Source organism: Diachasma alloeum, unplaced genomic scaffold (assembly GCF_001412515.2).
Source record: "Diachasma alloeum isolate Michigan unplaced genomic scaffold, Dall2.0 Dall_scaffold_01761, whole genome shotgun sequence".
Lineage (NCBI taxonomy): Eukaryota > Metazoa > Arthropoda > Insecta > Hymenoptera > Braconidae > Diachasma > Diachasma alloeum.
This window is the reverse complement of record NW_021681846.1, coordinates 51,916-79,505: the sequence shown is the minus strand read 5'-3', so window position 1 is coordinate 79,505 and position 27,590 is coordinate 51,916. Positions and strand designations below refer to the sequence as shown.

Genomic DNA, 27,590 nt, shown 5'->3' with positions numbered 1-27,590 from the left:
TTTTCCTGAGGTTAAACTTGAGGAAGGATGCCTACTAATCTGAAATTAACGACAAGAAATCGAATATGCACTTTTTTGTTTTAATTCGATTAACCCATTCGGAAGAATATTGCTAATTTTTAGCAAAAATACTATACTTGATTTAGACTTGTTCAATGAGCCACTTGTTTTGGTTCAAACAACACTTATTTGAGAAAATATTCTTTTTTCTCTCAGTGTACTCGTATGTTACAAAAATCCTGAAAAATACATGAAGAAAAATTTTGCAGTCCCTCGAGTCTCACTGGCAAGAAATCCAACGAAATAATCCTGGGGGGCTTGAACAGTCTGAAATCAGCAGCAACAACAGTCGTAAAGAAATTCGATGAAATAAAAGAGGCGATATCAGTGACCAGCACCCCGGTAAAATCGAAGGATCGTGACCAACGTCTGGGTTATGGTGTATCCCACGAATCTCTAGATTCATTGACCGATGGATCTCAGCAGGATCGCAACGAAATTACGGCGAGAATGTCTGGGGACTCTGGCATTGACGGCTTGGGTTCTCTATATGAATTGGCAGACTGCATGTATCCAAAAGAATCTCGAGAATTCGATGAACGTCCAGCGGTAGAACTTGTAATCTCTAGTGCCAGCAGGTGTCATCATTGTATGGCCATACTCTATGATGAGGAGATAATGGCTGGGTGGAAGCCTGAAGACTCGAATTTGAATACTATCTGTCAGTTTTGTGGAAAAGCCACAGTTCCTCTTCTCACAGTCACGATTTTCGATTACAGGTGATTTTTCCATTCTTCATTTTTTATTTTATCAATACCTAACGCCACAAAACCAATTACAGACAAAATATTCATGACGAATGGTATATAAAATACTTAAAGAATAAAATGATTACATGTGATGACAATCATCGATATGTGAATCCTATCTTATGTTAAACTTTTATCTTCATTTTTTTAAGGGGAGACTACTATGAATTTTTTCGTCATTCCGGCTGTAAGTAGCGATTTACGAACGCGTAGCGTTATGCCAAAAAATATCATTCGACATACGGCCTGAAAAACTTTTGTAGCTCATATGATTGCAACCCTCGCTTTCGGCTCGGGCTGCAAATTCATATTCGCCAGAAATTTTTTTTTCGGCCTAATGACCAAACATACTATAAAAGTCGTGGGCTATTGGATTGAGATTTCTCATACATGAAAGATCGTTTATATATGTCTAAAAATGAATAATTAGTGCAAAAAAATAATTGTTTATTGTTCGTTTACCCCGAAAACGCTTAAAATGTTAAAAATATTCCAGGGCCTCCAGTTTTTAAGCTACAAATTTTTTTTTTTTTTCAAAATTTTTGAAAAAATGTGTACAATAACAGTTACGAATTAGTTTCTTGAAATTCGACTCAAACACAGGTAATTTCGTTTTGTTTAGTATAAAAATTTGCGCCATTCATGTAAAATAGGCAGAAAAATTATCAGCTATAATACCCCAAGACCTTCAAAATTATCGGATATTTCTCGAATGTTTTGTTGCATAGCAACGAGAGGGATCAGTTGTGCAGATTAAAATCACGAGCGCGTAGCGCGAGGGATTTTACTGCAAAGCTGATCCCGATCGTTGATATGCAGGTAAACTTGAGGGAAATATCCGATGAATTTTGAAGGTCGAGGGGTATTCGGAGGACAATTTCTTCAATTCTGATTTTGGCCGATCAGGCTGCTAATCAGTCTGATAATTTCCCTGCAGTCGGGGAAATTATCAGTGTGAAACGCGTCACGTGACTCCGAATACTGTACTCTGATTGGTCAAAATCAGAATTGAGGAAATTGTCCTTAAAATATTTAAAATATATTCTCGATTCTTTCAGAAACATTTTTTTGGGCTATTTTACATGACTGGTGCAATTTTTTATTAAAAACAACGAAATTATCTGTGTTGGAGTTGGATTTCAAAAAATTAATTCGTAATTGTTATTGCACACATTTTTTCAAAAATTTTGAAAAAAAAACCTTTGTAGTTCAAAAATCGAAAACCGTGGACTATTTTCAACATTTTAAGCGTTTGCGGGGTAAACAAACAATGAACAATTTTTTTTTGCACTAATTATTCACTTTTAGGCATATATAATCGATCTTCAATGTATGAGAAATCTCATTCCAATAACTCGCGACTTTAAAAACTCATAGTAGTCTCGCCTTAAGTAGTTTTTTCAATAAAATATTCTGTTTTAAATAATCTCAAAGATTTTAATTATTTTAATTCAGTCTTCTTCAATAAAGAAGAAGAGGAAGAAGAAATACATGACATTTATTATGTAAGAGAGAAATGATGAAGCGAGATGATATTTCAATCAAAAAAAATCTGCATAAAATTTTCTAAATCTCCCTCGAATTCCGAGAAATTTTCGACAAACAAATCTCAAAATGAATTTGATCTATTCCATTTGACCACTGCTCTCTTGCATTAGTTATTCATGTCAAATAAAAGGTGACTCTGCAAATAGTTACATCTCTGTACAACTGGCAGTCCTGAATCCATTACTCCAGTGAAGGAGCCCATTTATATCCGATTGAAATACTGTTGTATCATATTCCATGAATATTCTTTGTTCAGATGCAATGAGGGAGAAAAGATCAACGATCCTCTGACCGGTGCCCTGGTTGAGCTCCTTGATCAGCCAAAAGAACTAGCAGAACCCATAACTGTCCCTTACCTGAATCCTCTTGTACTACGAAAAGAATTGGAAAATGTGTTGAGTCAAGAAGGTGATACTTGCTTGACAAAGCACGGATTCATAGAAGAACATTTAATAGTCTATTGGAATTTGATCTGGTATTTCGAGAGGATAAATCTCAACAGCCATCTGCCCGAGTTGTGGTTGAACAATGACAGAGTCAAGGATTTATCCAGCAATTCGAGTTTAGTGGGTGTAAGAACGCTGTGGGACAATGAGAAACTGCACATGAATCGTTTACCAATGTATCTACAGTGGAGGCAGTGCACCGAAGACAGAACGTACGCTATTTCATCGTTCTTATCGCATTTTTGCTCCAATACAGAGCTTGCCAAAACTCTTGATGGAAATTTGAAGGCATGAAAGAGGGTGAAACCTGAGTCGAAAGTTTCTCTTCGGTTTTTGTCTCGGAGTGATAGTTAATGAGTTAAAGCAAAGTGAGGGAGGCTGCATTTTGCGGTCTGACTCCCCATCCCCCTCGGCGATACTTATGATATTCGGCTACTCACAGGTATCATCAATAATCAACTAAAGTTATTATTAAAGATGTATAAGAGGCGAAAAAACTGGGTGCGGCGGGATTTGGACTCTGGTGGGTATTGAAGCCAACGTCTTCTCACTTACCAGATTTTCTTTTTTTTCTCCTCTTATACGACTTTAATAATAACTTTAGTTGATTAATTAACCCCTCATATATGGGGTCGATACATGGCATCGAGCTATGAAAATGTGAATGACTCTTTTGAAAATTTACTATTTCCGAAGCTATTGAAAGTAACTGAACCAGAAAAATAACATCGAAAAGCGGAATACTGTAGCTTCAATTACGTGTCGGTTTCATAATTTTCCATTGATTAGAAGTCATCTAATTCTAGTTGTATTGAGTGTACCATCCTTGGAAACAAAACGGCCCCGTTCATGACAGGATAATAGAATTGACCAATGAAAGAGTTACGGACTGTAATTGCTACGACGTAGGCACTGGTAGAGCACTTTTTAAAGAACTTCATTAATATTTTGCTTGAATTCGTCGTTACCATCCCAATTATTCTCATAACAATTTAATTTCTATATCAAAGAAGAGTACAGGGAGGGGCGGGAAGGAATCGTTTCGGAGAAACTATTCCTATTGCACGGTTTGTCTTACTCTATTCCTTTGCACTGTTTGTCTTTACCCTTACACTATTAGAAATTCTTTGAAATTTGAGTATCTGAATTCTCAATGCTGTGAAGTTGAATTCATTCTGGAATGAAAGCGTTCATTGTGGAATGTTAATGAAATTGATTTTTCTATATTCTGTGATCATTAATTACAGCAGACTAAAAATTAAACATAATAGTTCCCTGAATTTTCATTGTCATATTGACCTAAAAAGCACAAATTCGTTGAATATTCATGGAATTAACTGATTTGTCAGTTTTTTATGTGAATTAGTCGTTAAAAATTTCAAAATTATTTGTTTGAAATTTCTGTAGTTCTCTAACATTTTACGCCACCATCATTCCTAAAGATGATCAATTAATAACTCGTTGGCCATCACCTGCAAACAAAAGTCAGAGGAATTTACGACTCATAATTTGACCCTCTTTCATTCCTTACAATTTCGGTCCGGAGTTTTGTGAATTTTTTTCTGTATATCATAACTGCTATCAAAACCGCCATTTTAATGTCATATTCGTGGATTTTTCAGACTGATGAAAAACGTCATTGACAATGTTCGTCGTAATAACTTGACAGACCCAATCAAACGTGTGGCCTTAGAGAGGAGTAAAGCCGAGGCGGCGGAACTAACACCATTTTCTATATACAGAGATATTTTGTTTTTGGCCTTTACAGTACTTGGAAGGGGAAATATTGATCAGGGTAAGCAGTCCGGAGAATGAAATAGTTACTTATTGAATATGACAAAACACTGAGAATTGGGAAAGAACTTTTTTTGTTCAAAATTGAGAAATATTCTACACAATTTGTTACGAAAATTATTTTGTCAAATTCGGAGAATTTCTCTAAAACTTGAAAGTCTGTGGAAGCTGCATAGACTTATCGAGAGACTTTTCATATCAAATGGGACACCCAAGAAGTAGAGAACATTCAGAATTCAACCCATGTTGCCCCATTTTTCAGGTTGGTACCATAAAAAAGCTTCACAAACCACAATTTTTATCTGTTTCGAATTTGGTTTTTATATTCGTTAGATACCAACGAATAGAATTGGATATCCGTTTTTTTTTCAATTTTGAATAGATCATGAGAGTATTTTTTTTTTACAATCGACGAAGGTGGCCAAAATGATTAAAACGTCGCTTGGCTCGGGTCCGAGTCTGGGTTTGAGCGAAGTTTTTTCAATAGCCTCATCATGGGGATTGAATGTTTGGAAAACATTCTCCGATGGTCCCCGGTCGACGGACGCCCATGTCAGCCCGGTTTTCCCGTCGTTTACCCCTGTCACCAGGACAGCACATGAAGTGCAGCTCCTGGGGTGAATGCGACGTGGTTGAGGGAAAAATTGGCCGGTGTAGCCGCAAAAGAGTACGGCTGGGATGGGTCCATACAAAACCTAATCGGCTATACGGGAAAAGGTTGAATAATAAATAATAATAGGAGAGAGTAGCGCAAAATGAAACTGTTTGACGCAATTCAAGCAAAAACATTTCATTATTAACTATTTTTCTTCATTAACTTTTGTTTATTTTTGCTTCCGAATGGAAGCATTGTAATCGACCAAATTTAAGTTTTCGATTTTTTCTGTTATATCAACCCATTATGATCCAAAAAGTCCGAAAATGCAATTTTTAGACCGCGTCTGTACGTGTGTACGTAGATATGTACGTATGTAACAAACTTTTTCTTCCATTATTCGCCAGTTCAACAATGGAATTCAATCTTTTTTTGTTCTCAAATGTAGGTCTTACTGAGCCCCATCCACTGCCATTAATTGAAATTCAATTCATTAACGCATTTTTTACATTTTCGAATTTTTTCAAAAATCTGTTTTTTTATGGTAGCTAAAAAAGAAATGTTTCAAATTCATTAAATAACAACTTAAAAAATTTGTTGAGATGCCCTTTCGACCGAGTTTGAAGATGAAGACGATATCAGTAATCGTTACTGTGATTTTTGTCAAAATTTGCAAACATTTTTTTTTTTTTGAAAATCAGAATTCCGCAGATATCTTTGGATTTCTGGCTTCGAATGAATTGTATCATGGCTTGATATGTTTGTATTGATGCCCTTAAGTGGAAGCTGAACGATGGTTACGATAACTGCCTCCGTTGATTTAATTTTTTAATAATAATTTTCAGAAATTTCAAATTTTTCATCAGTTTCCCCCAAAATTAACTTTTTCATGGTTTCTTCAAATGTGATTTTTCAAACTCAATCAATTATGAATAAATAGGGGAGAATGGCGCAAAATGGAACGGTGGGGCAAAATGGAACGGCGGGGCAAAATGGAACGCGGGGCAAAAGGGAGGGGGGGGAAAAATGGAACGGTATGGCAAAATGGAACAGTAATGAATTTTGCTNTTCTGGGATTTTTCGATAAATTTTTATAAATCTACGAAGGAAAAGGTGAAGGTGAAGGTGAGGCTTAAAATATGAAATTTTGTCTCATCATTGGTATTGTTTTGGAGCAGTTCTGAGCAAATATACTGTAATATAATTATATTTCAAATATTCCCGCTCATATATTTCATAGGGGAGAATGGAGCAAAATGGAATGGCGGGGCAAAATGGAACGGCATGACAAAATAGAACAGTAATGAATTTTGTTTAGGAAAACCTATAGGACCTTTTTTAGCTCCCCGATAAGGGAAGTTATTTCATGCCACCGCCGTGTAATAAGCAGTTAACAGCTAAAAATCCCCGACAAAAGTTTTGAATTAAACTCACTGAAAAATGAAAAATAAAAAACCGAATAATCTCAAGATAAAAACCTCTGACGAGAATGTCATTTTGTTAGAAATTTGTTAGAAATTCTCCAAGTTTTTAGAAATTTCGAATAATTGCAAGAAACTTGTGGAAATTTCGAGAAAATTCTTCAAGTTTCTCGAATTTTTAAACAAATTCAGGACAGTTATAAAACTTTCTAAAACTTTTTTTGTAGCCCTTGAGATTTTCTACGAATAAGGTTCCCATTCAAATTCTTCTATCCCCCTTAGATTACGAAATAATAGCCAAAAACTGCAAAATGGACTGTTGTCACTGACTTAACCTCGAATTATTTTATAATCAAGATGGCAAAATTCTTATAATAACCTTTCTTATAGCCCTTGAAATTGTCTATAAAAAAGGTTCTCATCAAATTTTTTCTATCTCCTTTAGATTACCAAATAAGGAAAACTATATAGTAGACTGATATGACTGACTCAACCCCGAAATATCATTTTTGACCTCACATTAGATGAAAAAAAAAAGTTGTCTAAATTTCGCTCTATTTTCATTTTTTTCTACCGTTCCATTTTGCCCCGCCGTTCCATTTTGCCCCACCCCTAAATTTTTTTCAATGATATTCTGTTGAAATTTTGTTATGATATAAATAGACTCGTTTTCCACCCCGAAGGGAAAAAAACGTATATTTTAGGTCTTGCCGAGGCTTGACCCTTCGGAGATTACCTTACGTGTCCTTCACATGTATGTGTGCCTAGAAACCCCCGTGGGAGCCTTCTACATGGGGAAAAGGGTACTTCGAATTGGGCTTCTAAGGGTCGGCTAGCTCGCGCGCGGTGATCGCGGAGAATGACGGCAAGCCCTTACTCGGGTCAAGCCTCGGCAAGACCTAAAATATACGTTTTCTTCCCTTCGGGGTGGAAAACGATTCTATTTTATCTCTGTGCCTGCGGCTTGACCCTTCGGAGAGCTGTTTATAATCTGCCGGCACTAGAAAGTGTACTGTGACTTCAAGATTTCCACAGATAAACTTTATTTCATATAAAGAAAAATCTTGAATACAAACTAGACAGTAACCCAAGTAATAAACAAAGTAATAATCACAGTTTCAAACTGGTGTAAAACTCTTAATGAGAGAACTTTTTGGACCAGGAACTTTGGAATCATCTACTTCCTTGAAGTAATGTTTGAAGAAATTATTTGCCCCTTCCCAGTTACCCCTCTTCAGTACTCGTCCATTGGCATCATGTTTTGATAATTATGAGATGCCACCGCTGACCTCACTGACCCTGGACTCGCTCGAATTCCTGCTGCTTCGAACGCAGTTTGAATCCAACCAGCAATCATCGCCCTTGAAGCTGCTCCCACCGTTCCTCTTGTTGATATGAACAGATGCGACAAATTCTGACGAGCTTTGCGTCTCTCAGCTGATAAGGAGATCAGTATTTCGATCCACCGAACCATGTCAAACACCGGATCTTCCGATCTGGTAATCTTCCAGCCTGATTGACGACAATCAGGCCTGTCTGTTTTCGGGCCAAACTCTGGCCAAAAGACAATCTCGTCTTTGTCGACAGAACAACTCTCTGAGCTGATCGAGAGAAGAGTCAGGTCATGAATCCTTCTCCCGGATGCTACGAGTAGGAGAAGCGCCGTGAAACGAGATACCTCAAAGAGACTTTTCTCCTCAGGCGGATGATTTGACAGCCAATCTGTTAGAATTTCTACATTACATACGGTAGTTTTAGAAGGCTTTGCGTTCTTCGCTCTTTGGATACCAATAGCCTTCAGCAGAGATCTCACCAATGGTCTTGAACTCAAGCTCTTCTCGCCTTCCGGATTATTCAATGAACAAATCACTGATTTCTGGGTTAGAATGGAGCTGTAGGCTAGATTCTTTTCGTAATATAAGAAGCTGAGGTATGTGACCAGGTGCTGAGCACTGGGCTCATCTGATGGTACACCCCTGGCCTTGCACCAAGTCCACCACTGTTTCCAAACTGATGAGTAAGTTCTCCAGGAAGAATCTTTCCAAGCTGAGCTCAGTAGACTTATTTCCAATTCAGATAACCCCTCTACGTGTTTGCCCCACCTCGTACCTTCCAAACCTCTAAAACGAGGTCCTTGACCCTCTGTGGAGGAAGACCCGTTGTCATGTTCACCAGGTGGTTCTCGAGATTCAGAAGTTGGAAAGGAGCCGCCAGACTCCTGTTCTTCAGTTCCCCCCTCCAAAAAGTCTTCTCCCACCTCGGAGCCACTACTAGGAAAATTCCCTTCGCCGTGTTCAGGTGATGTAGAACCTTCGGGATCAGTGGGGGTGGTGGAAACACCCAGGCCAAGTTTACGTGCCACGTCTTGCTGAAGGCATTTATGAACATAGCCTCCTGGTCGTTCGCCTCCAACGACACATACGCTGGCACCACTTTGGATTGAGATGGCGTTCCAGATTTCTCGAAAATCCTGCTCAGGATCTCTGTGCTCAGATGCCAATCTGGGAGTGAGAGGTTTCTGGAGAGTCTGTTCGCTAGGGTGTTGTATATTCCTGGGAGAAAGAAGGGAAGCAGGCGAATCCTGTACTGGTCCAACAACAATAAGAGTTTCTTGGTCAGGGTCAATAAAACCTGAGACCGAGTCCCTCCTTGATTCCTGATGTAAGCCACCACCGTTTTGCTGTCGGCTTGGAGCATGATCGAACTGCCTCGAAGTTGATCCTTGAACATCTGAATCGCCAGCCACACTGTGTAGAGCTCTTTGTGATTGATATGCCATTCTACTTGGTCTGTAGCCCACGTTCCCGCTTGGTACACGTTGTTTAAGTGAAAACCCCAACCGATCTGTGAGGCATCTGTCGTCAAGAAGATGTCTGGATCCGCCTGGAAGATCGAGCTTGTCTGATGAATGTTTGTTCTCCACCATAAGCAATCCAAGTGGCTCATCTCGAAGAGGGGGAACTTTTTCTTTGGCGATTCCTTTGATAACCGACGACTCCCTCGTTGTAGTTGTCGTGAGAAGATGCGCCCTAGAGGTGTGACGATCACTGCAAAATTCAACATTCCCAGGAGAGACTTTCCTTACCTCCAGTTCCAGGTCCCCGAGCGTATCAACTCTTCTATGATGCTTAGGATTCGATCCTTCTTGTCGTCGGGTAGGGTCTTTTCGTTGTGCTGGGTGTCCCATATGATGCCCAAAAACTCGAGTTTGTGCGTTGGACAGACTACAGATTTCTGTATGTTCACCACCCAACCCAGAGAACGAAGGAGGTCCAAAACCAGTGAAATCTGATTATGAAGTTCGTTGGCGTTCTGATGTGCCAAAAGAAAATCGTCCAGGTACACCACTACCCGTATTCCTTTCTGACGAAGAATATCCGCTATCCAGCTGCTTATTCTGGAAAACGCCAAAGGTGCCGTTGACAAGCTGAAAGGAAGACAGGTTATGTTGTATAGTTGACTTTGATACGAAAGACAAAGGTATCTTCGATGACTTCGCTTGATGGGAACATGGAGATATGCTTGCGAAAGATCTATTTTGGCTAGGAAGTCGTTTCTTTGGAGAAATGAAGGGACTTTTCTTTGGTTTATAAGACGAAACTTTGGCGGGTGTAAGTCATCGTTCAGGCAACGAAGGTTGAAGATCTGTCGAAATCCTCCATTTGCTTTTGGAATCAGGAACATTGGTGATATGAATCCTGTTTTCCAATCTGCCCTTTCGATCACACCTTGTTGAAACATTATATCCATTTCTTTTGACATTTGAAGAGATACTTTGGTAGAATACTTTTCTGTTTTCCCTGCTGAGTGGAATTGTTGGGGATTCCCTTATGAAAGGAATCGAATAACCTTCTAAAATGCTTAGAATGTGCTTTGGAGCCACCATCTCCACCCACCGAGGGATCAAACGACTGAGCTGCCCTCCTTCGAACAGATAGTCATGATTTTCTGGAATGGCGCTCTCCTCTCTTCTTCGGAAAACTTCACTTGGAGTGGCCTCTTGAGGAGTTCGACTCCTGACTCCGAGAAGATGAGGAAGATGAAGTCTTGATCCTCGGCTGATGTGGTTTAGAGGAGCTTCCGGTGATACCTCGTGGTTTGGGACGAAAGTTACTGGGCTGTTTGAACTGAAAAAGCTTCTTCTCCGGAAAAAACACCTTCTGGGTCCCACCCTCCTGCTTCAAAAACTCTGTCAGTAATCCTTCATCAAATAAATGAGATGCAGAAGGGGGAATGTCTGCCAGCGCTGCTGTTTGATGAAGCTCCCTAGACTTGAAGGAATTTCTCCTCATTTCAATAACCTCCGCCCTTCGAGCACAAGTAAAGTGAAGTAAATCATCAGAAATTGACTTAACCGAGTCCACTCCAAAGAAGGACTTTTTAACCTCTTCAGTGATCTCTGGGTGCTTTTGTCTTTGTAATAAAAGCCCATGAGTAATTGTGCCAGTCAATGAATCAGATCTAGCTAGGATGGTTTGACTGAAGGACTTTGGAACAATAGCCCCTAACTGACTGTTTACCTTGAGAGTGTCAAACACTGGTGATGCCTGTAGCTTTTTCTGGACGTCTTTGTATTTTATTTTATTCCATCCTGTGCTACCTAGTTTCTGACAAGTGATCCTCTGCTCCCTCATCATCGAACTCGGTTCAGCAATCTGAGGCTCACATTCCATTACCACTGGGGTCAAGTACCAGTTCAAGTCCCTTTCCTCCGTGGAATTGTGAAGACCTAGCTCTGGGGCTGCCCATGCGATCTCTTCGGACTCTGAATCGGTCGCGAAAGACTCCTCAGAGGAATTGCTTTCCTTGTCTGATTGTGAGTCAAATTCCACTTTCGCGTTGCGGGAATGTCGTTTATTAGATTGTATGGCATCAATCTTATCAGACAGTATCTCCAACATGGTGTTAACCTGCACTTTAAACTCGTCATCAAGACGTGCCCGTTTGGGGTTAGGTTCCTCCAACTCAGAATCATTTGTCGGAAGACCTGCCTCTCGTTTCAACTCCTCAGCGGCCTCAGCACGAGATTTGAACATAGATTTCACTGGTTTTAAAGAATGCAGAAACAAATCTGCCTGAACCCTCGAGCCTCGAATCTTGTTGACGATTCCTGGAGGACTGGTGATCAGTGCTCTGCAGAATGGCCAGTTTAACATGCAGACTTTCATATGCCTCCAGACCTTCTCACTCAGACCGCACGCATCAGGCTTAAAAGCTCTTGCAATCCCACATGTGGGGAATGCGAATCTTATTTTATTGAAGATCTGAGGATCGATATTGTCCTCGTCTTCAAAGAAAGCCTCTCTAGGGAGGTTAAGAACTTTGCCCTCCTGCCAGCCAGCAGGGAGAGATTCTGAGGCTAGAGTCTTCAATCTGTCCAACACCTCGTCCTCCTCTTCTGTCTCTGCTGCTACGCCCATCAGCTCCTCCAGTGTGACGAAGGATGCCTCCTCGGTCATCTGAAACCCAGAAAAAGCCAGTATCACCCCAGAGACCGGTGTATGTGTGCTCGAGAGAATGTCTGCGAGCACTGACAATACTAGAGACCGAGGTGAAACCTGCGGTTCATCATTGACAAGTGCGAGCTGTATGATAGGTTAGGAACGAGGTGAAACCTGCGGCTCCTCAGCCTTCTCGGCTGCGGGTGCCGCTGCTGCCGCCCCTCCGCCAACATGACGGTGGACGCTGTGAATGGCGACGCTTACGTCCCAATTTTTTTCCGTCGAACTCGGCAAAAATCCAACACCGCCAGTACCCTAATCCACCTGAAAAAGAACCTAAAAGAACAAGGGTTACCTACCTCAGTTTATATTTAGACTCTCAACAGGATAACGCACCTCAGGTGCTTATAAAATAACGAACGTTACAACAACGTTTAGACACACATACACGCTTCGGAAAACGAAAGCGTACTGAGGAGTCTCCGCGATCACCGCGCGCGAGCTAGCCGACACTTAGAAGCCCAGTTCGAAATACCCTTTTCCCCATGTAGAGGGCTCTCACGGGGGGTTCTAGGCACACATACATGTGAAGGACACGTAAGGTCATCTCCGAAGGGTCAAGCCGAAGGTACAGACATAAAATAGTATTATTCTTTCATTTGATTTATGCCCGGATTTCAGGAATCGCTTATGGTATTCGAAAATTTGTTGCCTTTCCATGATTGTGGAAAATACACTTTCGTTGATTATTTGAATGAAAGAAAAACGGTGCAAATTCATTTATGGTTAATCTATTTATTTAATAATTTTAAGGATTCATGCAAACCTGTTATGAGCAACTAAAATATAATTTAAAAATAAACTGATATATTCATAATAATCGACAGCCATAACCTACACGTGGCTTATGGAAACGACAAACCTGTTAAATGCAGAGCTTCGAAAGAATCCAATTGTAATAGCTAAAAAACGATTCAATGAAAATATAAAAGCGAAATGAAAACATGAAATGTAGCTTATAAAATGAATGCTACAAAGTAACAATGAGAGTGGATGAAAGAATAATGAAAAAAAAAATGAATAAATAAAAAGTTCTATAACAGAAAATGATAATAAGAATAATAATAATTATAAAATTCAACTGAAGTGAAAATTTGACACGATTGAAAAGAAACTTATTCAATTTAATGAAATAAAGTAAAATATAAATCATATACGGAAGAAAAAAAAATGCAACATGACTATTCGGAAGCATATTGCTAATTTATTAGCAAAAAAATCTATACTATATGCTATACATTGGCAATTTTCCACTTGTTTTTATTATTGTGAGTACTGATGAGAATAATAATTTTTTCATTGAGTGGAATCGAACATTATTGAGAAGTTTTGGCGGAATAAGATTTTGCCAATGGATTAATTGAAAAGAGAATCAAACAGCAAAATCCAAAGTCTAGAGGAGGGCCTAGGGGGAGATCCAGAGGAAAAAAGAAAATGGGATGCTAAATGTCAATTGAACGAAAAAAGAAAAGTGTAATCGCCCTTACCTAATCAATTGAATCATAGATGAAATATTTCATATTACTTGAAAAGAGAACTGTGGATAAAATTAGTAAAAATTATTAATATTGTTCACTCGCACAATGTCAAGATACTGAGGAGGCGATTGTGGGAAAGTTTTTAATGGTAAATAATCAAGAGTTTGTTTAATAGAAATGTTTATAATTTAATCACTACACTTATTTACAAACTGATGAAAGAATAATGTTTATCGAAATGAAAATGAAAACTAATAATTCAATGGATATCAAACGACGAGAATTAATTTAGAGGTATCGAGGGGAAGCCTGTCCAGTTCTTGATAATTCATAAACATTCTGCGAGGACCGAAAGACAAACCGTTTATGTCGAAACACGTATGTTGGATTCAACCGAAACGCGGTATAATTCCTCTATTCTTTGAGCAAAACGTTTTGAATGAATTGAAACACTGAAACTAAAACTCGGAAAAACAATTAACTTGAAAATGGGAGAAGCTACGGTTTCTGTAGTGGGACACGGACCATGAAGGGAGATTATTAAGTAGTTCGGGGTTCCAAGTTTTTCGACGATGGAAATGCCACGTTTCTATTCGTTCGGCGGCGTGGGCCCGAGGGACGCGTTGGAGGGGCATTGAGTCCACGTGGAAGCCTGAAGTGAGGGTACGGGAAATGACTAATCCTTGAAATTCAATGAGGGCTGCGAAAACTGAGCCATTAGTAACTGTTAAGGACAATAATCGAACAGCTAGTTCGTCCAGACCTTTGTGTCTGTAGTCATAAACTGACTCAAACGTGCCAACTGTTCTGAGTGGAGTGGAGGGATTAGTATTAATACTTAATATCGGCCAGCGATGATTGAAATTTCCGAAATTCGGGAAAATATCGACCGTAATAAAATATTTGGGAATATTTCAACCGTAATAAAAATCTTTGTTGGAAAGTAATTTCAGCTGTACTAATAGTAACAAAAGACGGGAAAATTTTCATCATTATTAGCAAAAGACGAGGGAATACAAATATTTCACCGAACATCCGTAATAAAACGATTTACGCGACGAGAAATAGAATTGTAAGGAAATTTAGAATGGGTAATTCCCGGGAACGGTGAATTTAACATAGTTGTAAAAAAATAAATAAATGAATAATTGAAAAAGTCCTTCTGCGACAGAACAAATATTGTCGTCTCGATATAAGAAATCTCTGAAAAATCTTTGGGAGTTTCAAATGAGGAGAGAACATAGACTCAGCGATGACGAGTTCTTAGTTTGGTTACTAGAGAGTCAGGGGACAAGCTGACTAGTGCACGTTGAGATCGAGATCTAACAGGGGAGTGGGATTCATCTGTGAAGGTAGTCACTACGCTATATAGGGGTTTCGAATATCAGTAATTTTTTCGCACCGCATGTTCTTTTCTACCAAATAGAAAATTATTATTCTCATCAGTACTCTCAGTAATAAAAAAAAGTTGATATACAAAAGTTGATGAAAAAAATTGTTTTTTTTTTCACTTAAATTGCGTCAAATAGTCGTTTTTCGGCTGTTTCATTTTGCCTCACTCTCCCCTACTATAATAATAATACCAATATTTTTTCTCGGTTTTTCATGTTTGAAAACAGTTTGTTTTGAGTGATTGAAGTTTGTAATGGTACATTGAAGATATTTAGTCAAATAAACCGTGGATACAAACTTCTCAATTACTAAAAGCAACCTTCTTTTAGGCAGTATAAACGGTGGAGCAAAAAAAAGAAAAGAAAAAAAACAGATTCTTTCATGATCTATTAAAAATTCAAGAAAACAATTACCCAATTTTATTCTTTCGAGTCCAATCAACTTTGATTGGAAAAAAAGTACAAATCGGATGAAAATTGTGGTCCACCAAAAATTTAGCCACCACACACTGAGAGAAAAAATTATTCCTGCCAAGGATTGATATTCTCGTCAGAAGATAATATTTTTTCAGAACGAATTTTTCCAGGACAGTCATTTTCAGAGAGCCCAAGTCTATCCTCAAAAATTACAGTGATGTTGAACAATCTGATTATTATGCTACATATGACCTTGACAAAATGTTCTCCGATATCTTCCGGATTTTACAAATTGGCGATTTTCTCAGGTAAAGAAAATTGGAATAATTCCAAATGTTAATAATTATTATTGGAGTTTCTTCGAGGTCATATGCAGAAGAATATTCTTATAGATCACCATAATTCTCACGCTTGGAACTGATTTCGGAGCACCTGGAAATGACTGGCCTGGAGAAATACGTTCCAAAAGAGATATTTTCTTCTACTAAGAGTATGAAAAAGATATCACCAATAACATTTTCTTGGAAGGAATAAATTTTTTTCTCAGTGCAGAATTTCAAGTTTCAGAACGATCCTTCTTTGGAAAATTTTTATTTGTGTTCATTATCTCAATTACACAATAAAATATGATTAATTCATAATTTTCAAAAGAATTTGATTCATTTCACAGGTGTATTTGATCGTCAATATACGACCGCCTTGGAGAATCTAGCCGAATACGAGGGGAAATTACGTAGCACTGATGCAGCCCCGACCGCAATGACTCTGTACTGCAGATCCTATTTCAAACAGTTAAACATATAATCTAACTAAAAAACACGAACAAGTTCAAGTGGAAAGTAACAGTGTATCATAAGGGCTTTTTTTAACGATTCAAAGTACGAATTGTATGAGAGTGATGAGAGAAACTCGAGGGTAGATGTCCCTCGTAATTCGACACCAGAAATGATCCTCTGTAAGCTTAGAACAAACAAAACTAAGTATTAGTTAAGTGCAATAGGAGGAGAACAAATCAGATAGAAATGATTGATGAAACAAATTTTACGATATACTTTGGATTATCGTATTGCCGACAATATTTACGCCGGTCGTTACATCCATTCCCCTTTCCCCCCGTTCTCTATTATTAGAATTTTCATCCTTTTTTTCCGCTTGAATTGGGATGAAATAATCCCAGAGGATCGAATGTTTCATTACTTTATTCACATTAGGGGAAAGTGGGGCAAAATGAAACAGTCAAAAAAGCAACTGTTTGATGCAACTCAAGCAAAAAATATTTTTTTTGTAAATTTTTTTTATCAACTTTTTTTTGTTCTTGGGAGTTCTGATGAGAATAATAATTTTCCATTTAATAGAGTGAAAAACTATTGAGAAATTTTGACGGGCAAAGATTTTGTCAATGGATTAATTGAGAAGAAAATGAAACAACAAAATCCCAAGTCCATAGCAAGGCCCAGGGGGAGACCCAGAGGGGCAAAAATGAAAATGTAATGCTAAATTTCAATCGAATAATCCATTGACAAAATCTTCGCCCATCAAAACTTCTAAAAAAATTTCCATTCTACTGAATGGAAAATTATTGTTCTCATCAGTACTCCCAAAAATAAAGGAAAGTTAACAGAAAAAAAGTATTTAATAAAAAAAAAATTTTTTTCTTGAATTGCGTCATTTTTTTTTTAACTGTTTCATTTTGCCCCACTCTCGCTTAGAGAAAAACTTTCTGGTTATCAGAAACAATTGCTGGATTTCACTACTCTGTGATACTAACATCTAGGGAATAAAAGTTCTGGATTTCAGTGAAATTCTCCTTTATTTTAAAAGAATTCTTCCTGAGAGTCGGAGAAAAATGCTCTAGTTCTCAGTCATTTTGAATTAAGGCACATTTCTCTTGTTTCCAGGCACTCTTGGTTCTGAAATCCAGTACTGTGGGTTTTTGAAATAAGAACCGTTGGAAAGATGACTCTATTATGATGTTACGTTATGCAATTAAAAAGAGGAGGGCGTTGTCTAAGTTGTGATATCACACCATAATTAATGAAGATAATTGGAAAATATAAAGATGTAAATCTAAATGCCCCAAGGTTCTTATTTCCAAAACCCCAAAATACTCGAAGTCAGTGTACCCAACGGGTCTGGCTTTAAGGACGTTTCTCACTGAAAGTAAACAGTTTCTGAATCTCAGTAGAGTGAACAGGCCAATTGCTGGACGGTTAAGGGAAATTCAAGTTTCGTGTTAGGATCTGAAATAAAACAATCATCTAAATAGGCATATAATGGCTTCCATACCTTCAAGAATGTTTTAATTAGCAGAAAAAAATTATTCGATGTGAGAGTAACAAAACAAAGAATAATTAAACTAAGAAATAGTCGAATGCAGCCGAAACCCCTAATTTCTGGACGACAGGGCCGTATTTTTTTTATTCATTAAATGTCGATCAATAGAAAGAATAATTGATTAAATGATTATACACGAGTAATGTTATTAAAAGATGAAATAATCAGTACAATTTTCATTTTATTATTTATGGAATATTCAATAGAAGTTGACATTGTTCAGAAACTAACCCCCGTCAGGAAATTGACCTGTTTACCCTATCATGCCTTCTGGAACCACGAGTTTCTTGGATTCAGTACCGTGGGTGGGTTAGGCAGGTAGAAACTTTTTTTCTCTGTGTTGTTCGATTGAAAAAAATCATTCTATTTGTGTGAAATACCGTGATGAAGCTCCATAGGTATTACTACTACTGGGCAGTGGGTGATAATGTTCATATGTGATGAATTTATTCTGGATATTTTGAAATCCACAGTTACACTAATAATCCGCATTGCTAATTCCTGCGTTGAATTCATCATATATTCTGTTATGGATGGAATATACCAGAATATAATCAACACAATCGACATGTAAATAATCCGCCTCACGTGCTTGCAACACTGTACAATTTTGTTCAGTGATTCATGGGGCAGTTGAACGCTATTGTTAAATTTAACTGTATTTAAAAGCTTTGAAAAGGCCCAGTAGTACACACAGGAACGGATCATTAAATCTGGAAACAGAAACATTCGATAAATTCATGAGATTCAGTGGTATAATAAAAAAAAAACAGGAAGAGTCTCTATCGTACGGTTTCGGGATTAATGAAGATCGCGCAATACGATCGTTCTCACAATTCTGTCATACTGAAGGAAGTAGAGAAAATGGTAGGAAAAATAAAAGACAGTGGCGGTATATTTTATATAAAAATCTTATATTCTTTTGTTGCTTCTGTACAATATTGAATATGATGAGTGAACGTTCTTTTTCAACCTATACTCTCTAATTCTAATTCTCACATTTCACCTACTATCCCCTTCTCCTTTGGAATAATCTCCTTTTGAAAATGATATCAGTCCCTATGGGACGCAATTACCATTCCACAAACAAAATAAAGTCCATCGTTTCGTCATCTCTAACCGTATTAGTCCACTGATGATGATTACCTACACGTCATCGTACACCAAGACGAACGCGTCATGCTACGGAAAAAAAAACCTAAATCACGGAGAAAAGAAATCTAAATGAAGACGAGCTATAAACACCGAAACATCCAGCAAATGTAACTTTTTTATCTGCCCCATCCCACGTCAGTCTCTAGGTCTTCCAAATTGAAAAGAATCAATGATTTACGCCCGCCTAAAAATGATCTCAAAAAGATTCCCAAGAAATAAACACACGGATTGAAAAAAAACCCTCCCAATCATGAGTTATATAACGAAAACACGCTTGTATTCACGCTACAAGTATATATGAATACGCGTGTGGATTAGCCCAGGCTGTCGCGCGTGAAATCGGGGTCGAGGTGGGATTTCGTCGATATGAGAAGATCCGCAAATGCAACAGACGAGAAAATGAGGGTAGAAATAGAAATTTTCTACGAAAGCCAAGAGAAGAGGTCTATCAGAGGAGAAAATGCCAGGCTATGTAGTGAATACTGAATAGAAAAAGCCGTGTATACAGTAGGATTTTGTCTTTGCTGTTGGCTCAGACGAGTGGGAAAAGGGTAGTTTCTGTCATGAGGGTCAATAAATATGGGCTACCAATACCCGTGAGCTCACTACCCACGATTCTCTACATTTGAGCAAAAAATAATCGTGAATACGTTTGCACCGCCATCTTACAGATATTTGAACATTCAATCCTAGCTTTTGGAGTGAGCGCCTCGCCTGGCCTCGCTCGTCGCTCCCAACTCAACCCCTTCCTCTTCACTCCCGTTAACCATCTAGCCCTCCTCGTGCCATCCATACTCCAGTGACGTTCGGCTCTCCGCAGTCTATATTCTACCTCAGTGTCTATTCTCAATGAGGAGAGTGCGCACGAGGCCAGAGGGAGACTGCGGACCGAGTTTGTGGCGGTGATTGTATTTTAAATAAATTTACAGTGGGAACTGGCTAATAATCATCGTTTCGCACATTTCTAATTAATCATTCAAACTAGTGCGACGTTTGATGGATTGTAATTATAGTTAAAATAATGATCATCAGTGTAATGATAATCACTTATTAATTGTAATAGGAAAAGTCAGGGCGTGTGTGTTTAGTGCAACGACGGGGATATCTATGACTGCCGGTGATTTGGCAGTGTGTAAAATTAAGTTGTGCTCGGTGATTATTGACCCGGCGTGGAGATTATCACTATCAACAATAGCCAAGTATTTATGCCGCATTATAAAAAGAAGTTGTTCAACATCATCCAATTCTTCCCCCAATTACATTTATTTTAACGATAAATTTAGTATCTGGAAAAACGGGCGCGACACTCGGAAGTGCCAAGTTACGTCGTCCTGGTGGAAATACCTCGGGGGAGTGGGCGCGGGTGCGCGTGACCGGGTCAGCCGCAGGGGTGGAAATTAAAGGGAGCAAAAGAGGGTAAAAACAAAAATTCGGGGAATAAAATTCAAAAAAAAACAGAGAAGAAAAACGTGAAGTTTCCACTTGAATCATTCATCCACCCCTGTCACTGGTACTTAAATTCCAACCCAAGAAAAAGTGCCATGCTTTTCGCAAACCATTAAACTCAGGGCGCTTAAAGCTGATCGTTGAATTATTATTTCATCACCTGAGACGGCGCACCAGTGTCCCAGAAGCGGTTACCACCGGCTGTCGTCGAGAGTACGAAGATTACAGGAGTTGGACCATTGTGGATGTAACCGGCAGGTGTCTGTGCATTGTCACCGTAAGTAAATCCTCCCAAACTCAAATGAAATCGAATGCCTCAATGACCCCCGAAACCGCATAAGTGCAATCCTACATCAATCGACATGGAACCCTCGACTCGCCCCCGACTATTGACATGTCAATGTCCCTGGAACAGAGTACAAAAAAAAACAGCCCAAGTAGCCGGGAAGACCGTCGTTAGCTAGCGGGAATGGGATTTGGCACTAAGCGCACGCTAAATAGCATGTTCCCGCATGCGCAGCAATACCTTCTCCTTCCTCTTTGCCTCTTCCATCGAATACAATCCACCGATTTTTTCCACCCATCGACATACACATACTTTATCTCAAAAATTTTCATGCATATGTGTTGAAATTTTTGCTCAACGTCCCACTGTAGCCTGTGCTGCCACTGTCGTTACTGTGTTTGTTACATTTATCCTGTTCCGTTTTCATTTCCTCCCCCTCTTTGCCCCTCCCTTTGCCAACTCGTCACACACACACACACACACACACGTACAAAAACCGAGGCACCTTCAGCTCCTGCACACATATCCTCTACCCCTTCCATCCTCTCTTTTTCCCTCTCTCACTCCTCCTTTTGAACCATATCTATAGCGGCAACCCGGCTAGTAGCTAGTTCCCATTTTGCCACTCTGTGCTTATCCCGATCAATACCACCACGACCACCACGCAAAGTGTTGTGTATGCCCTTTGCCTTTACAAACACACACCCCCCGAACTAGAGCGCACGCTTCGTAAGGATACTAAAAATTACTACAAGTATTTTACACTCCAGTGGTCAAATTATCATCCCTTTATCCCCCCGTGCCCACTCAATCTACCATTTGAATTTTCCCGCCGAGCTCATTACATTTTTCTTTTATTATTTCAATCTTATTCCACAATGTGTTATCAAACAGTTTGGTCTACTATGTCTGCCAACCTGGTCACTTGTACAAGACTGATTACGGGTTGTTATCATGTGGGGTTTGACCTCTTGAAGAAAAAGAGAAGAAAAAAATTAATATTATTTCAGTTGGCTGATGATAAGCTGCACGCAACACCCTAGAGGAGCAACAAATATGGGGGGATTTTGGTAATTGTTGGATTTTTATCAATTTTCTTCCTCTCCTTTCTGCCCTATTTTGGTATTTTATTCGTTCAGAAAGAGGTGACCTTGACTTTGAATTTACAATTCCCCTATTTCCCTCTTTTCATCTTTCATCTTTCAACATTATCGACGTTTTAGTTCTTTTTTCATCCTTTAGGAGATTTTCAACGGCGAGAGGGAGATAACTCGTGTTGTAGCGAATAAATTCGTGTCATAAATTTTTGCCCTTTGCCTCGTTTTTTTCCTTCTCCAACGAAAGAGTTACAAGAGAGAGAATAAGGTCGAGGGAAACCAGTAGAAAAAGTAATTGTGGGATCGGGCGAAGGCACGGGTAGACACGTGTTAGTCGAGCCGGTGCATCAAACGAAATATTCACGTATAGTGTAACGGGATTGTGCTATTCTCGTTTCTGTCTACTGATACATTTTCACATGTGCATGCCAATAAAGAAGAGAAAAAAAGATGAAAAGAAAATAATGTAATAAAAATACACGTCAGATAAACACATGGGCGTGTCTGGTGGGATCAATTTCTTTCGAAAATCCATCGAGCATGAGCAACTGGCGTTGGCTGGTGGTGGTGGTGTTGTTGTTTTTTTATGATAAAAGAAGAAAAAAGGAATATCTGCTGGCCGGTGCTTCAATGCCTTCTGTGCACTGTTATGTGCCTATCTCTATTTTTAGCTAGCCTCCGTCATCGCTGCCGGCCGTTAGAAACTTTTGGGCCGCATAACACTGGTGTATCTGTGTGACTGATTTTCCTATTTCCACTAGTAGCAACGAGCGAGGGGGAGGGGACAACCCCGGGGTAGAGACAGTCCAGGGGCAGATAAAGTTCAGTACGCAGAGATATTAGTCTTCATTCTTGGGAGTCCGAAGTACCATTCACAATTGTTTGCACTCTAATCGTAAAATATGAGTCTTAATTACTTCGAAAAAATGATGAAATTGATAGAGGCCAATTGTTCGTTAGGTGAATCAACAAAATGATAATGGAATACTTTTTTACGATCATACAAGAAGTGAATTACAACGCTGTCAAGAATAATCTAAACAATCAATTATTTATTTCACCTAGTATAAATTTATCCATTAATATCGTGGTGAACAGTGCATGTTAGTTCAGGTTAATCATCCAGGTTTCCTTACTTATGCCTACATGATACCTTACATAATGAATCACCGAGGAAACACTCGTGTTTCATAACACTCTCATGGCGGTATAAACCCACCTCTGTAAACTTGTCGCTTGTTACTTTCACTGTAATTCAACATTTCGAATTCATGACTTGGCTTTAATTCCACCAAGTCACTTGTCTCGTTGTTCGTGAGGGTGTCGGTTTAACCAGATGAGAAGAAAAAATAAATGGAGGGGCGAAGATGAAAGAGTGAAGAATCATCGTCGGAAATACCGTAGTTACGGAAATAGTTGACCGTGACCGTGGAAACGATCGATCTAACCAACAAATTATTAAACAGTGATTTCCCTGTACCGTAGACATAAGGTGGTTGTTGCTTATGCCCGTTGACACACACCACAAGGTCGCCTTCAACCTCTCCCCCCGGCGGCCGCACTCATGAGCCCATCAATGTCCATACCCTTTTCTGCAGAGTTTAAACTTCCTATGTGCACTTAAACGCCCTTCGTTATGCATCCTCTCCTCTTCATTTTTTTAGGCATTTTCTGTTCCTCTATCTTCCCCTTTTGTTCTCCTCTCAACACGTTCGCACTCTTCACAGAGTTGTAATGTGTCAGTTCAAGTGGAAATAAACTCATCATCAAGGTCACGAGATAGACAAGATGAACTAATTACGACAGATCAATGAAAATTGGTTGAAGAGTCGAAGGAATTCTATGTATTTTCAATGAATAGAGGAAAAAAAGTTTCTGGCATTTGTGGTTTCACCAGCAGCTCGTCTGTGGTATCAGGGGTTGGAGTGCTGCCTCCCGGGTATCATTGACGAACCGAGTGCTCTCGTAATTCCACGTGTTTTTCCTTTCTCTCCACCTCTCGAGGTGGATTTTTTGTTTTTATTTATCAGTCATTCTCTTCAGATTTTTTTCCACCTCAGGCTAATGCACCATAACTGCTCAATGCGAAATCTTTTTTCTCGTTCGTGCTTTTACACCCTCCGGTTACATTGCATATAAAATATCTTCGGAAATGTAAGATCGTAACAGGGGGATGACAGACTGAGGGTGGGTTTTCACTCGTAGCGGACAGTCCGCAAATGGCAGCGACTCGTCCGCTAAATTTAGCGACATACTCGAACGGAAGGCGCCAAAATTCGAACATTGCTTTGTTTATCATGAACATCAGTAGACATTTCATCCCAAAACCCCAAATTTTCAGCATAATTGAAAATGCACTCCGCCTAGTCTGTAATTTCTCATTGAATTTGGATCCAATTATTGAGCTCACATTGATGAATTATCCAATTTTCAAATTTTGGCGCCTTTCGGTTAGATGTGTCTCGCTGACTTTAGCGGACAGTCCTCGCAAATGACAGCGACGCGATTTGCTAAAGCGAGACACATCTAACCGAAAGGCGCCAAAATTTGAAAATTGGATAATTCATCAATGTAAGTTCAATAATTGGACCCACATTCAATGAGAAATTACAGACTAGGCGGAGTGCATATTCAATTATGCTGAAAATTTGGGGTTTTGGGAGGAAATGTCTACTGATGTTCATGATAAACAAAGCAATGTTCGAATTNATGCACTCCGCCTAGTCTGTAATTTCTCATTGAATGTGGGTCCAATTATTGAGCTCACATTGATGAATTATCCAATTTTCAAATTTTGGCGCCTTTCGGTTAGATGTGTCTCGCTGACTTTAGCGGACAGTCCTCGCAAATGACAGCGACGCGATTTGCTAAAGCGAGACACATCTAACCGAAAGGCGCCAAAATTTGAAAATTGGATAATTCATCAATGTAAGTTCAATAATTGGACCCACATTCAATGAGAAATTACAGACTAGGCGGAGTGCATATTCAATTATGCTGAAAATTTGGGGTTTTGGGAGGAAATGTCTACTGATGTTCATGATAAACAAAGCAATGTTCGAATTTTGGCGCCTTCCGCTCGAGTATGTAGCTGAATTTAGCGGACGAGTCGCTGTCATTTGCGGACTGTCCGCTACGAGCGAAAACTCACCCTGATAGTGCAAATAAAAGATATCATAAAATACATGAGAGGGGAAACCACCGACGCTGCTGCCATTTACAGATATTGGATTAACTAAACGTTATGCGTCAGAGGGCGCTCTCTTCGGCATATTGGATTTCTATCCTGCCGTTCTAATTAGCCGTTGCCCCTTCGCGCCCCATTTCCGAGGCCAGTGGAGGTTGAAAATAGAATAAAAATTCTCACGGTCGACGTTGACGAAAGGCAAGCAATTTAATAATTCTAGTACGTTTTATAATGTACTAGAATTATTTTGTTATTATTCTGACCGTACTACTCTTATCTCATATTTTGTTTATTGGCGAGGGGAGTATCATTGGGTTGCGGCCCCTGGGGATTTCAAATCGTCGTGAGGGTAGAAAAAACATTAATAGTGGTGGTGATGTTTACCTCGTGAGTCAGCGGAATGAAGAATGGAGAAGAGCGATGAGAAAAAAGAAAAAAAATTGAGGGGAGGGGAGAATGATCCCCAGCGTTTTGCCAATATATATCCGATGACAACGAGATTAGTACTGAATTCATCCTCTACCCAGTGGTAATAAACAAATTTCAGGAAGTAATTAGAGATGGGTTGGAGAGTGGAAAGACTCGTGCAAGTTGCTGAGTTCTGGTCCACCAATCAGTCAAGTTTTCGTCATTAACCCTGTGGTCTCTTGACTCCTGTAGTTCCTGACTTTTGAATTTTTCACCTTGTCTACTCGAATATCACCTCCTCTCGTGACCTCTCAACTTGAATGGTACCGGGAGAGTATGAGCAAACAGCAGAGGGTTGGGGAGAATGTGGGAGGGTGCGAATGCGTCACAGGCTCCTGGATTTTTAATTTAGTCGAATTCATTGAAAACTAGAAGAAATAATGACACCGTTGGAGAACTATGGATCGATGTATTCTTTCCGTCAGAGTTAAAATGGATGTAGGTCAGAGGTTCGCGAGGAGGCGGTAAACCGCGTTCAGAAAGAGGTCGCAAACCACAGAATCCGTCCCATGGTCACCAAGACTTGAGGAGGGCTTAAGCCCATTTTCACTCTCGCGTTTATTTATTTACTCGTTTTTTTCGAATTTTATCTGATGGTTTTAGGATGATATGTAAAGGAGAAATCCCCTTGCATGGATTGGCATCAATCATTAGTTTAGTAATATTATGGGAAGTTACAGCTTACAATAATTAAATTCGAAACATTACAAAATAATTGATAATTAAAATTTTCAATTGACTACGAATTGAATAATTGACAATATGGAATTGTCAATTGACTATTGAGTAAATATTGCTAAATTTCATAAGAGGGATTTTCGATTAGCCAAGTAATCGTCAATCTTCCGAACTCAATTATTGATTGATAAAATAATTCGGAAGTCCAATATTTAATTTCGTAACAAAGCGGTAAAATGGTTTAAATCGAGTGAGTTCTCATCTGAGTTGTTCAGCAACATCTCCAAATCTAAGGGAGATAACGAAATTTTTGCAATGACCTTTTTTGTAGAGCGAATTGCGTGCTATAGAAATGGTCAATGGTATCTCTCTTAGATTCTGAGATATTCATCGAAAACTGGCAAATAGCTAAAGTTGACATAAACCGTTTTACCGCTTCGGTACTGAATTGATGATTAATTAAAAAATTTATTAGTAATATTAACAATTGACTTATTAAAAATTTCAATTAAAATTTAATTCTATTGTAAAAAAACCCTTAGATAGGGAGAGGGGCGTGTTTTTAACAAAGTTAATATTTCATTTTATTTAAAATTTATGATTATGCCGATGTCGGTTCCCTTGACGATCTCAAGAAAAAGTTTTTACATGAAGCTGAAACTAGTGGAAGCTTCGATTTAGGCGAATCTAGGGGTGTACAAATAGTTTTAAGTCAAGTACAAACTTTTTCACACTCGAAAAACACTCGTACAGACTATTAGTTGACTTCCACACCCTTAAAAATCCCTTAAATTGAATCTTTTACTGGCGAATATTAAGCTAGTCTCATCTTCATAATATTTACTTGGGATAACCAAAAAATTGGAGGAAATTTTTATGATGCAGTGAATATTCACGTGGATCCTAACTCCCTCCACAATCAGGCTCATCAATTTCAATATAATCATGGAAAAAATCCATACGATAAAGCACAGTCAGAAAAAACTTCAGCGAAAAATACGTGAAAAAACGTACAGTGAGGAGAATTTCTCTTTCGGAAATTTTTACTTAAAAACACGGAGAAAATGTGGAGCGAAGAATGAATTATCTCTTTTCAGGAACTTTTATGGATCGAAACATAATTTTGACGTAACACTCCATAAAAATTAGCGTGGAGAACAGTGATTTCTACCAAGCATTACGTCAAATACCGTAATTTTTATGTATTTCCAGGGTACTTTTTCCGCAACTTTTTTCATCTAGGCATTACTAGGACCTGTCAAGAAGAAACTTGATTCATTCTTCAGAATTTTTGTAGTACCATCATTACGTGGAATAAAAACACGAACAAAGTCAATACAAATTAGAAATTCAAATATTCTACAATAAATTAGGGGTTTTGTGGGGTTCTAAAAATACCCAATGAGAGATTTATCTAAGGACGAAAAAAATCATTCCCGAACTTCCTGATATCGTTAAAAGTGAAATATTCCAACCCACTCGTTGGTAAATGTACAATTTACAATTCATATGACTATTCCTCGCATTCGGTTAGGATTA

The 27,590-nt window shown here is 38.8% G+C and overlaps 1 protein-coding gene across 4 annotated transcripts in view; it reads left to right on the top strand.

Annotated features, from left to right (window-relative positions):
* LOC107046712 (DENN domain-containing protein Crag) overlaps positions 1-16,731 on the top strand; it is a 31,017-nt gene extending 14,286 nt beyond the window's left edge. For all 4 annotated transcript variants that reach the window (XM_029126702.1, XM_015269387.2, XM_015269388.2 and 1 more), the window contains 4 exons: positions 270-779; positions 2,614-3,015; positions 4,426-4,598; positions 16,071-16,731. In XM_029126702.1, coding sequence (XP_028982535.1) covers positions 270-779; positions 2,614-3,015; positions 4,426-4,598; positions 16,071-16,204 — 1,219 coding nt within the window. In that variant the 3' untranslated portion in view covers positions 16,205-16,731. The remainder of the gene's footprint in view (positions 1-269; positions 780-2,613; positions 3,016-4,425; positions 4,599-16,070) is intronic.
* Positions 16,732-27,590: the final 10,859 nt, after the last annotated feature.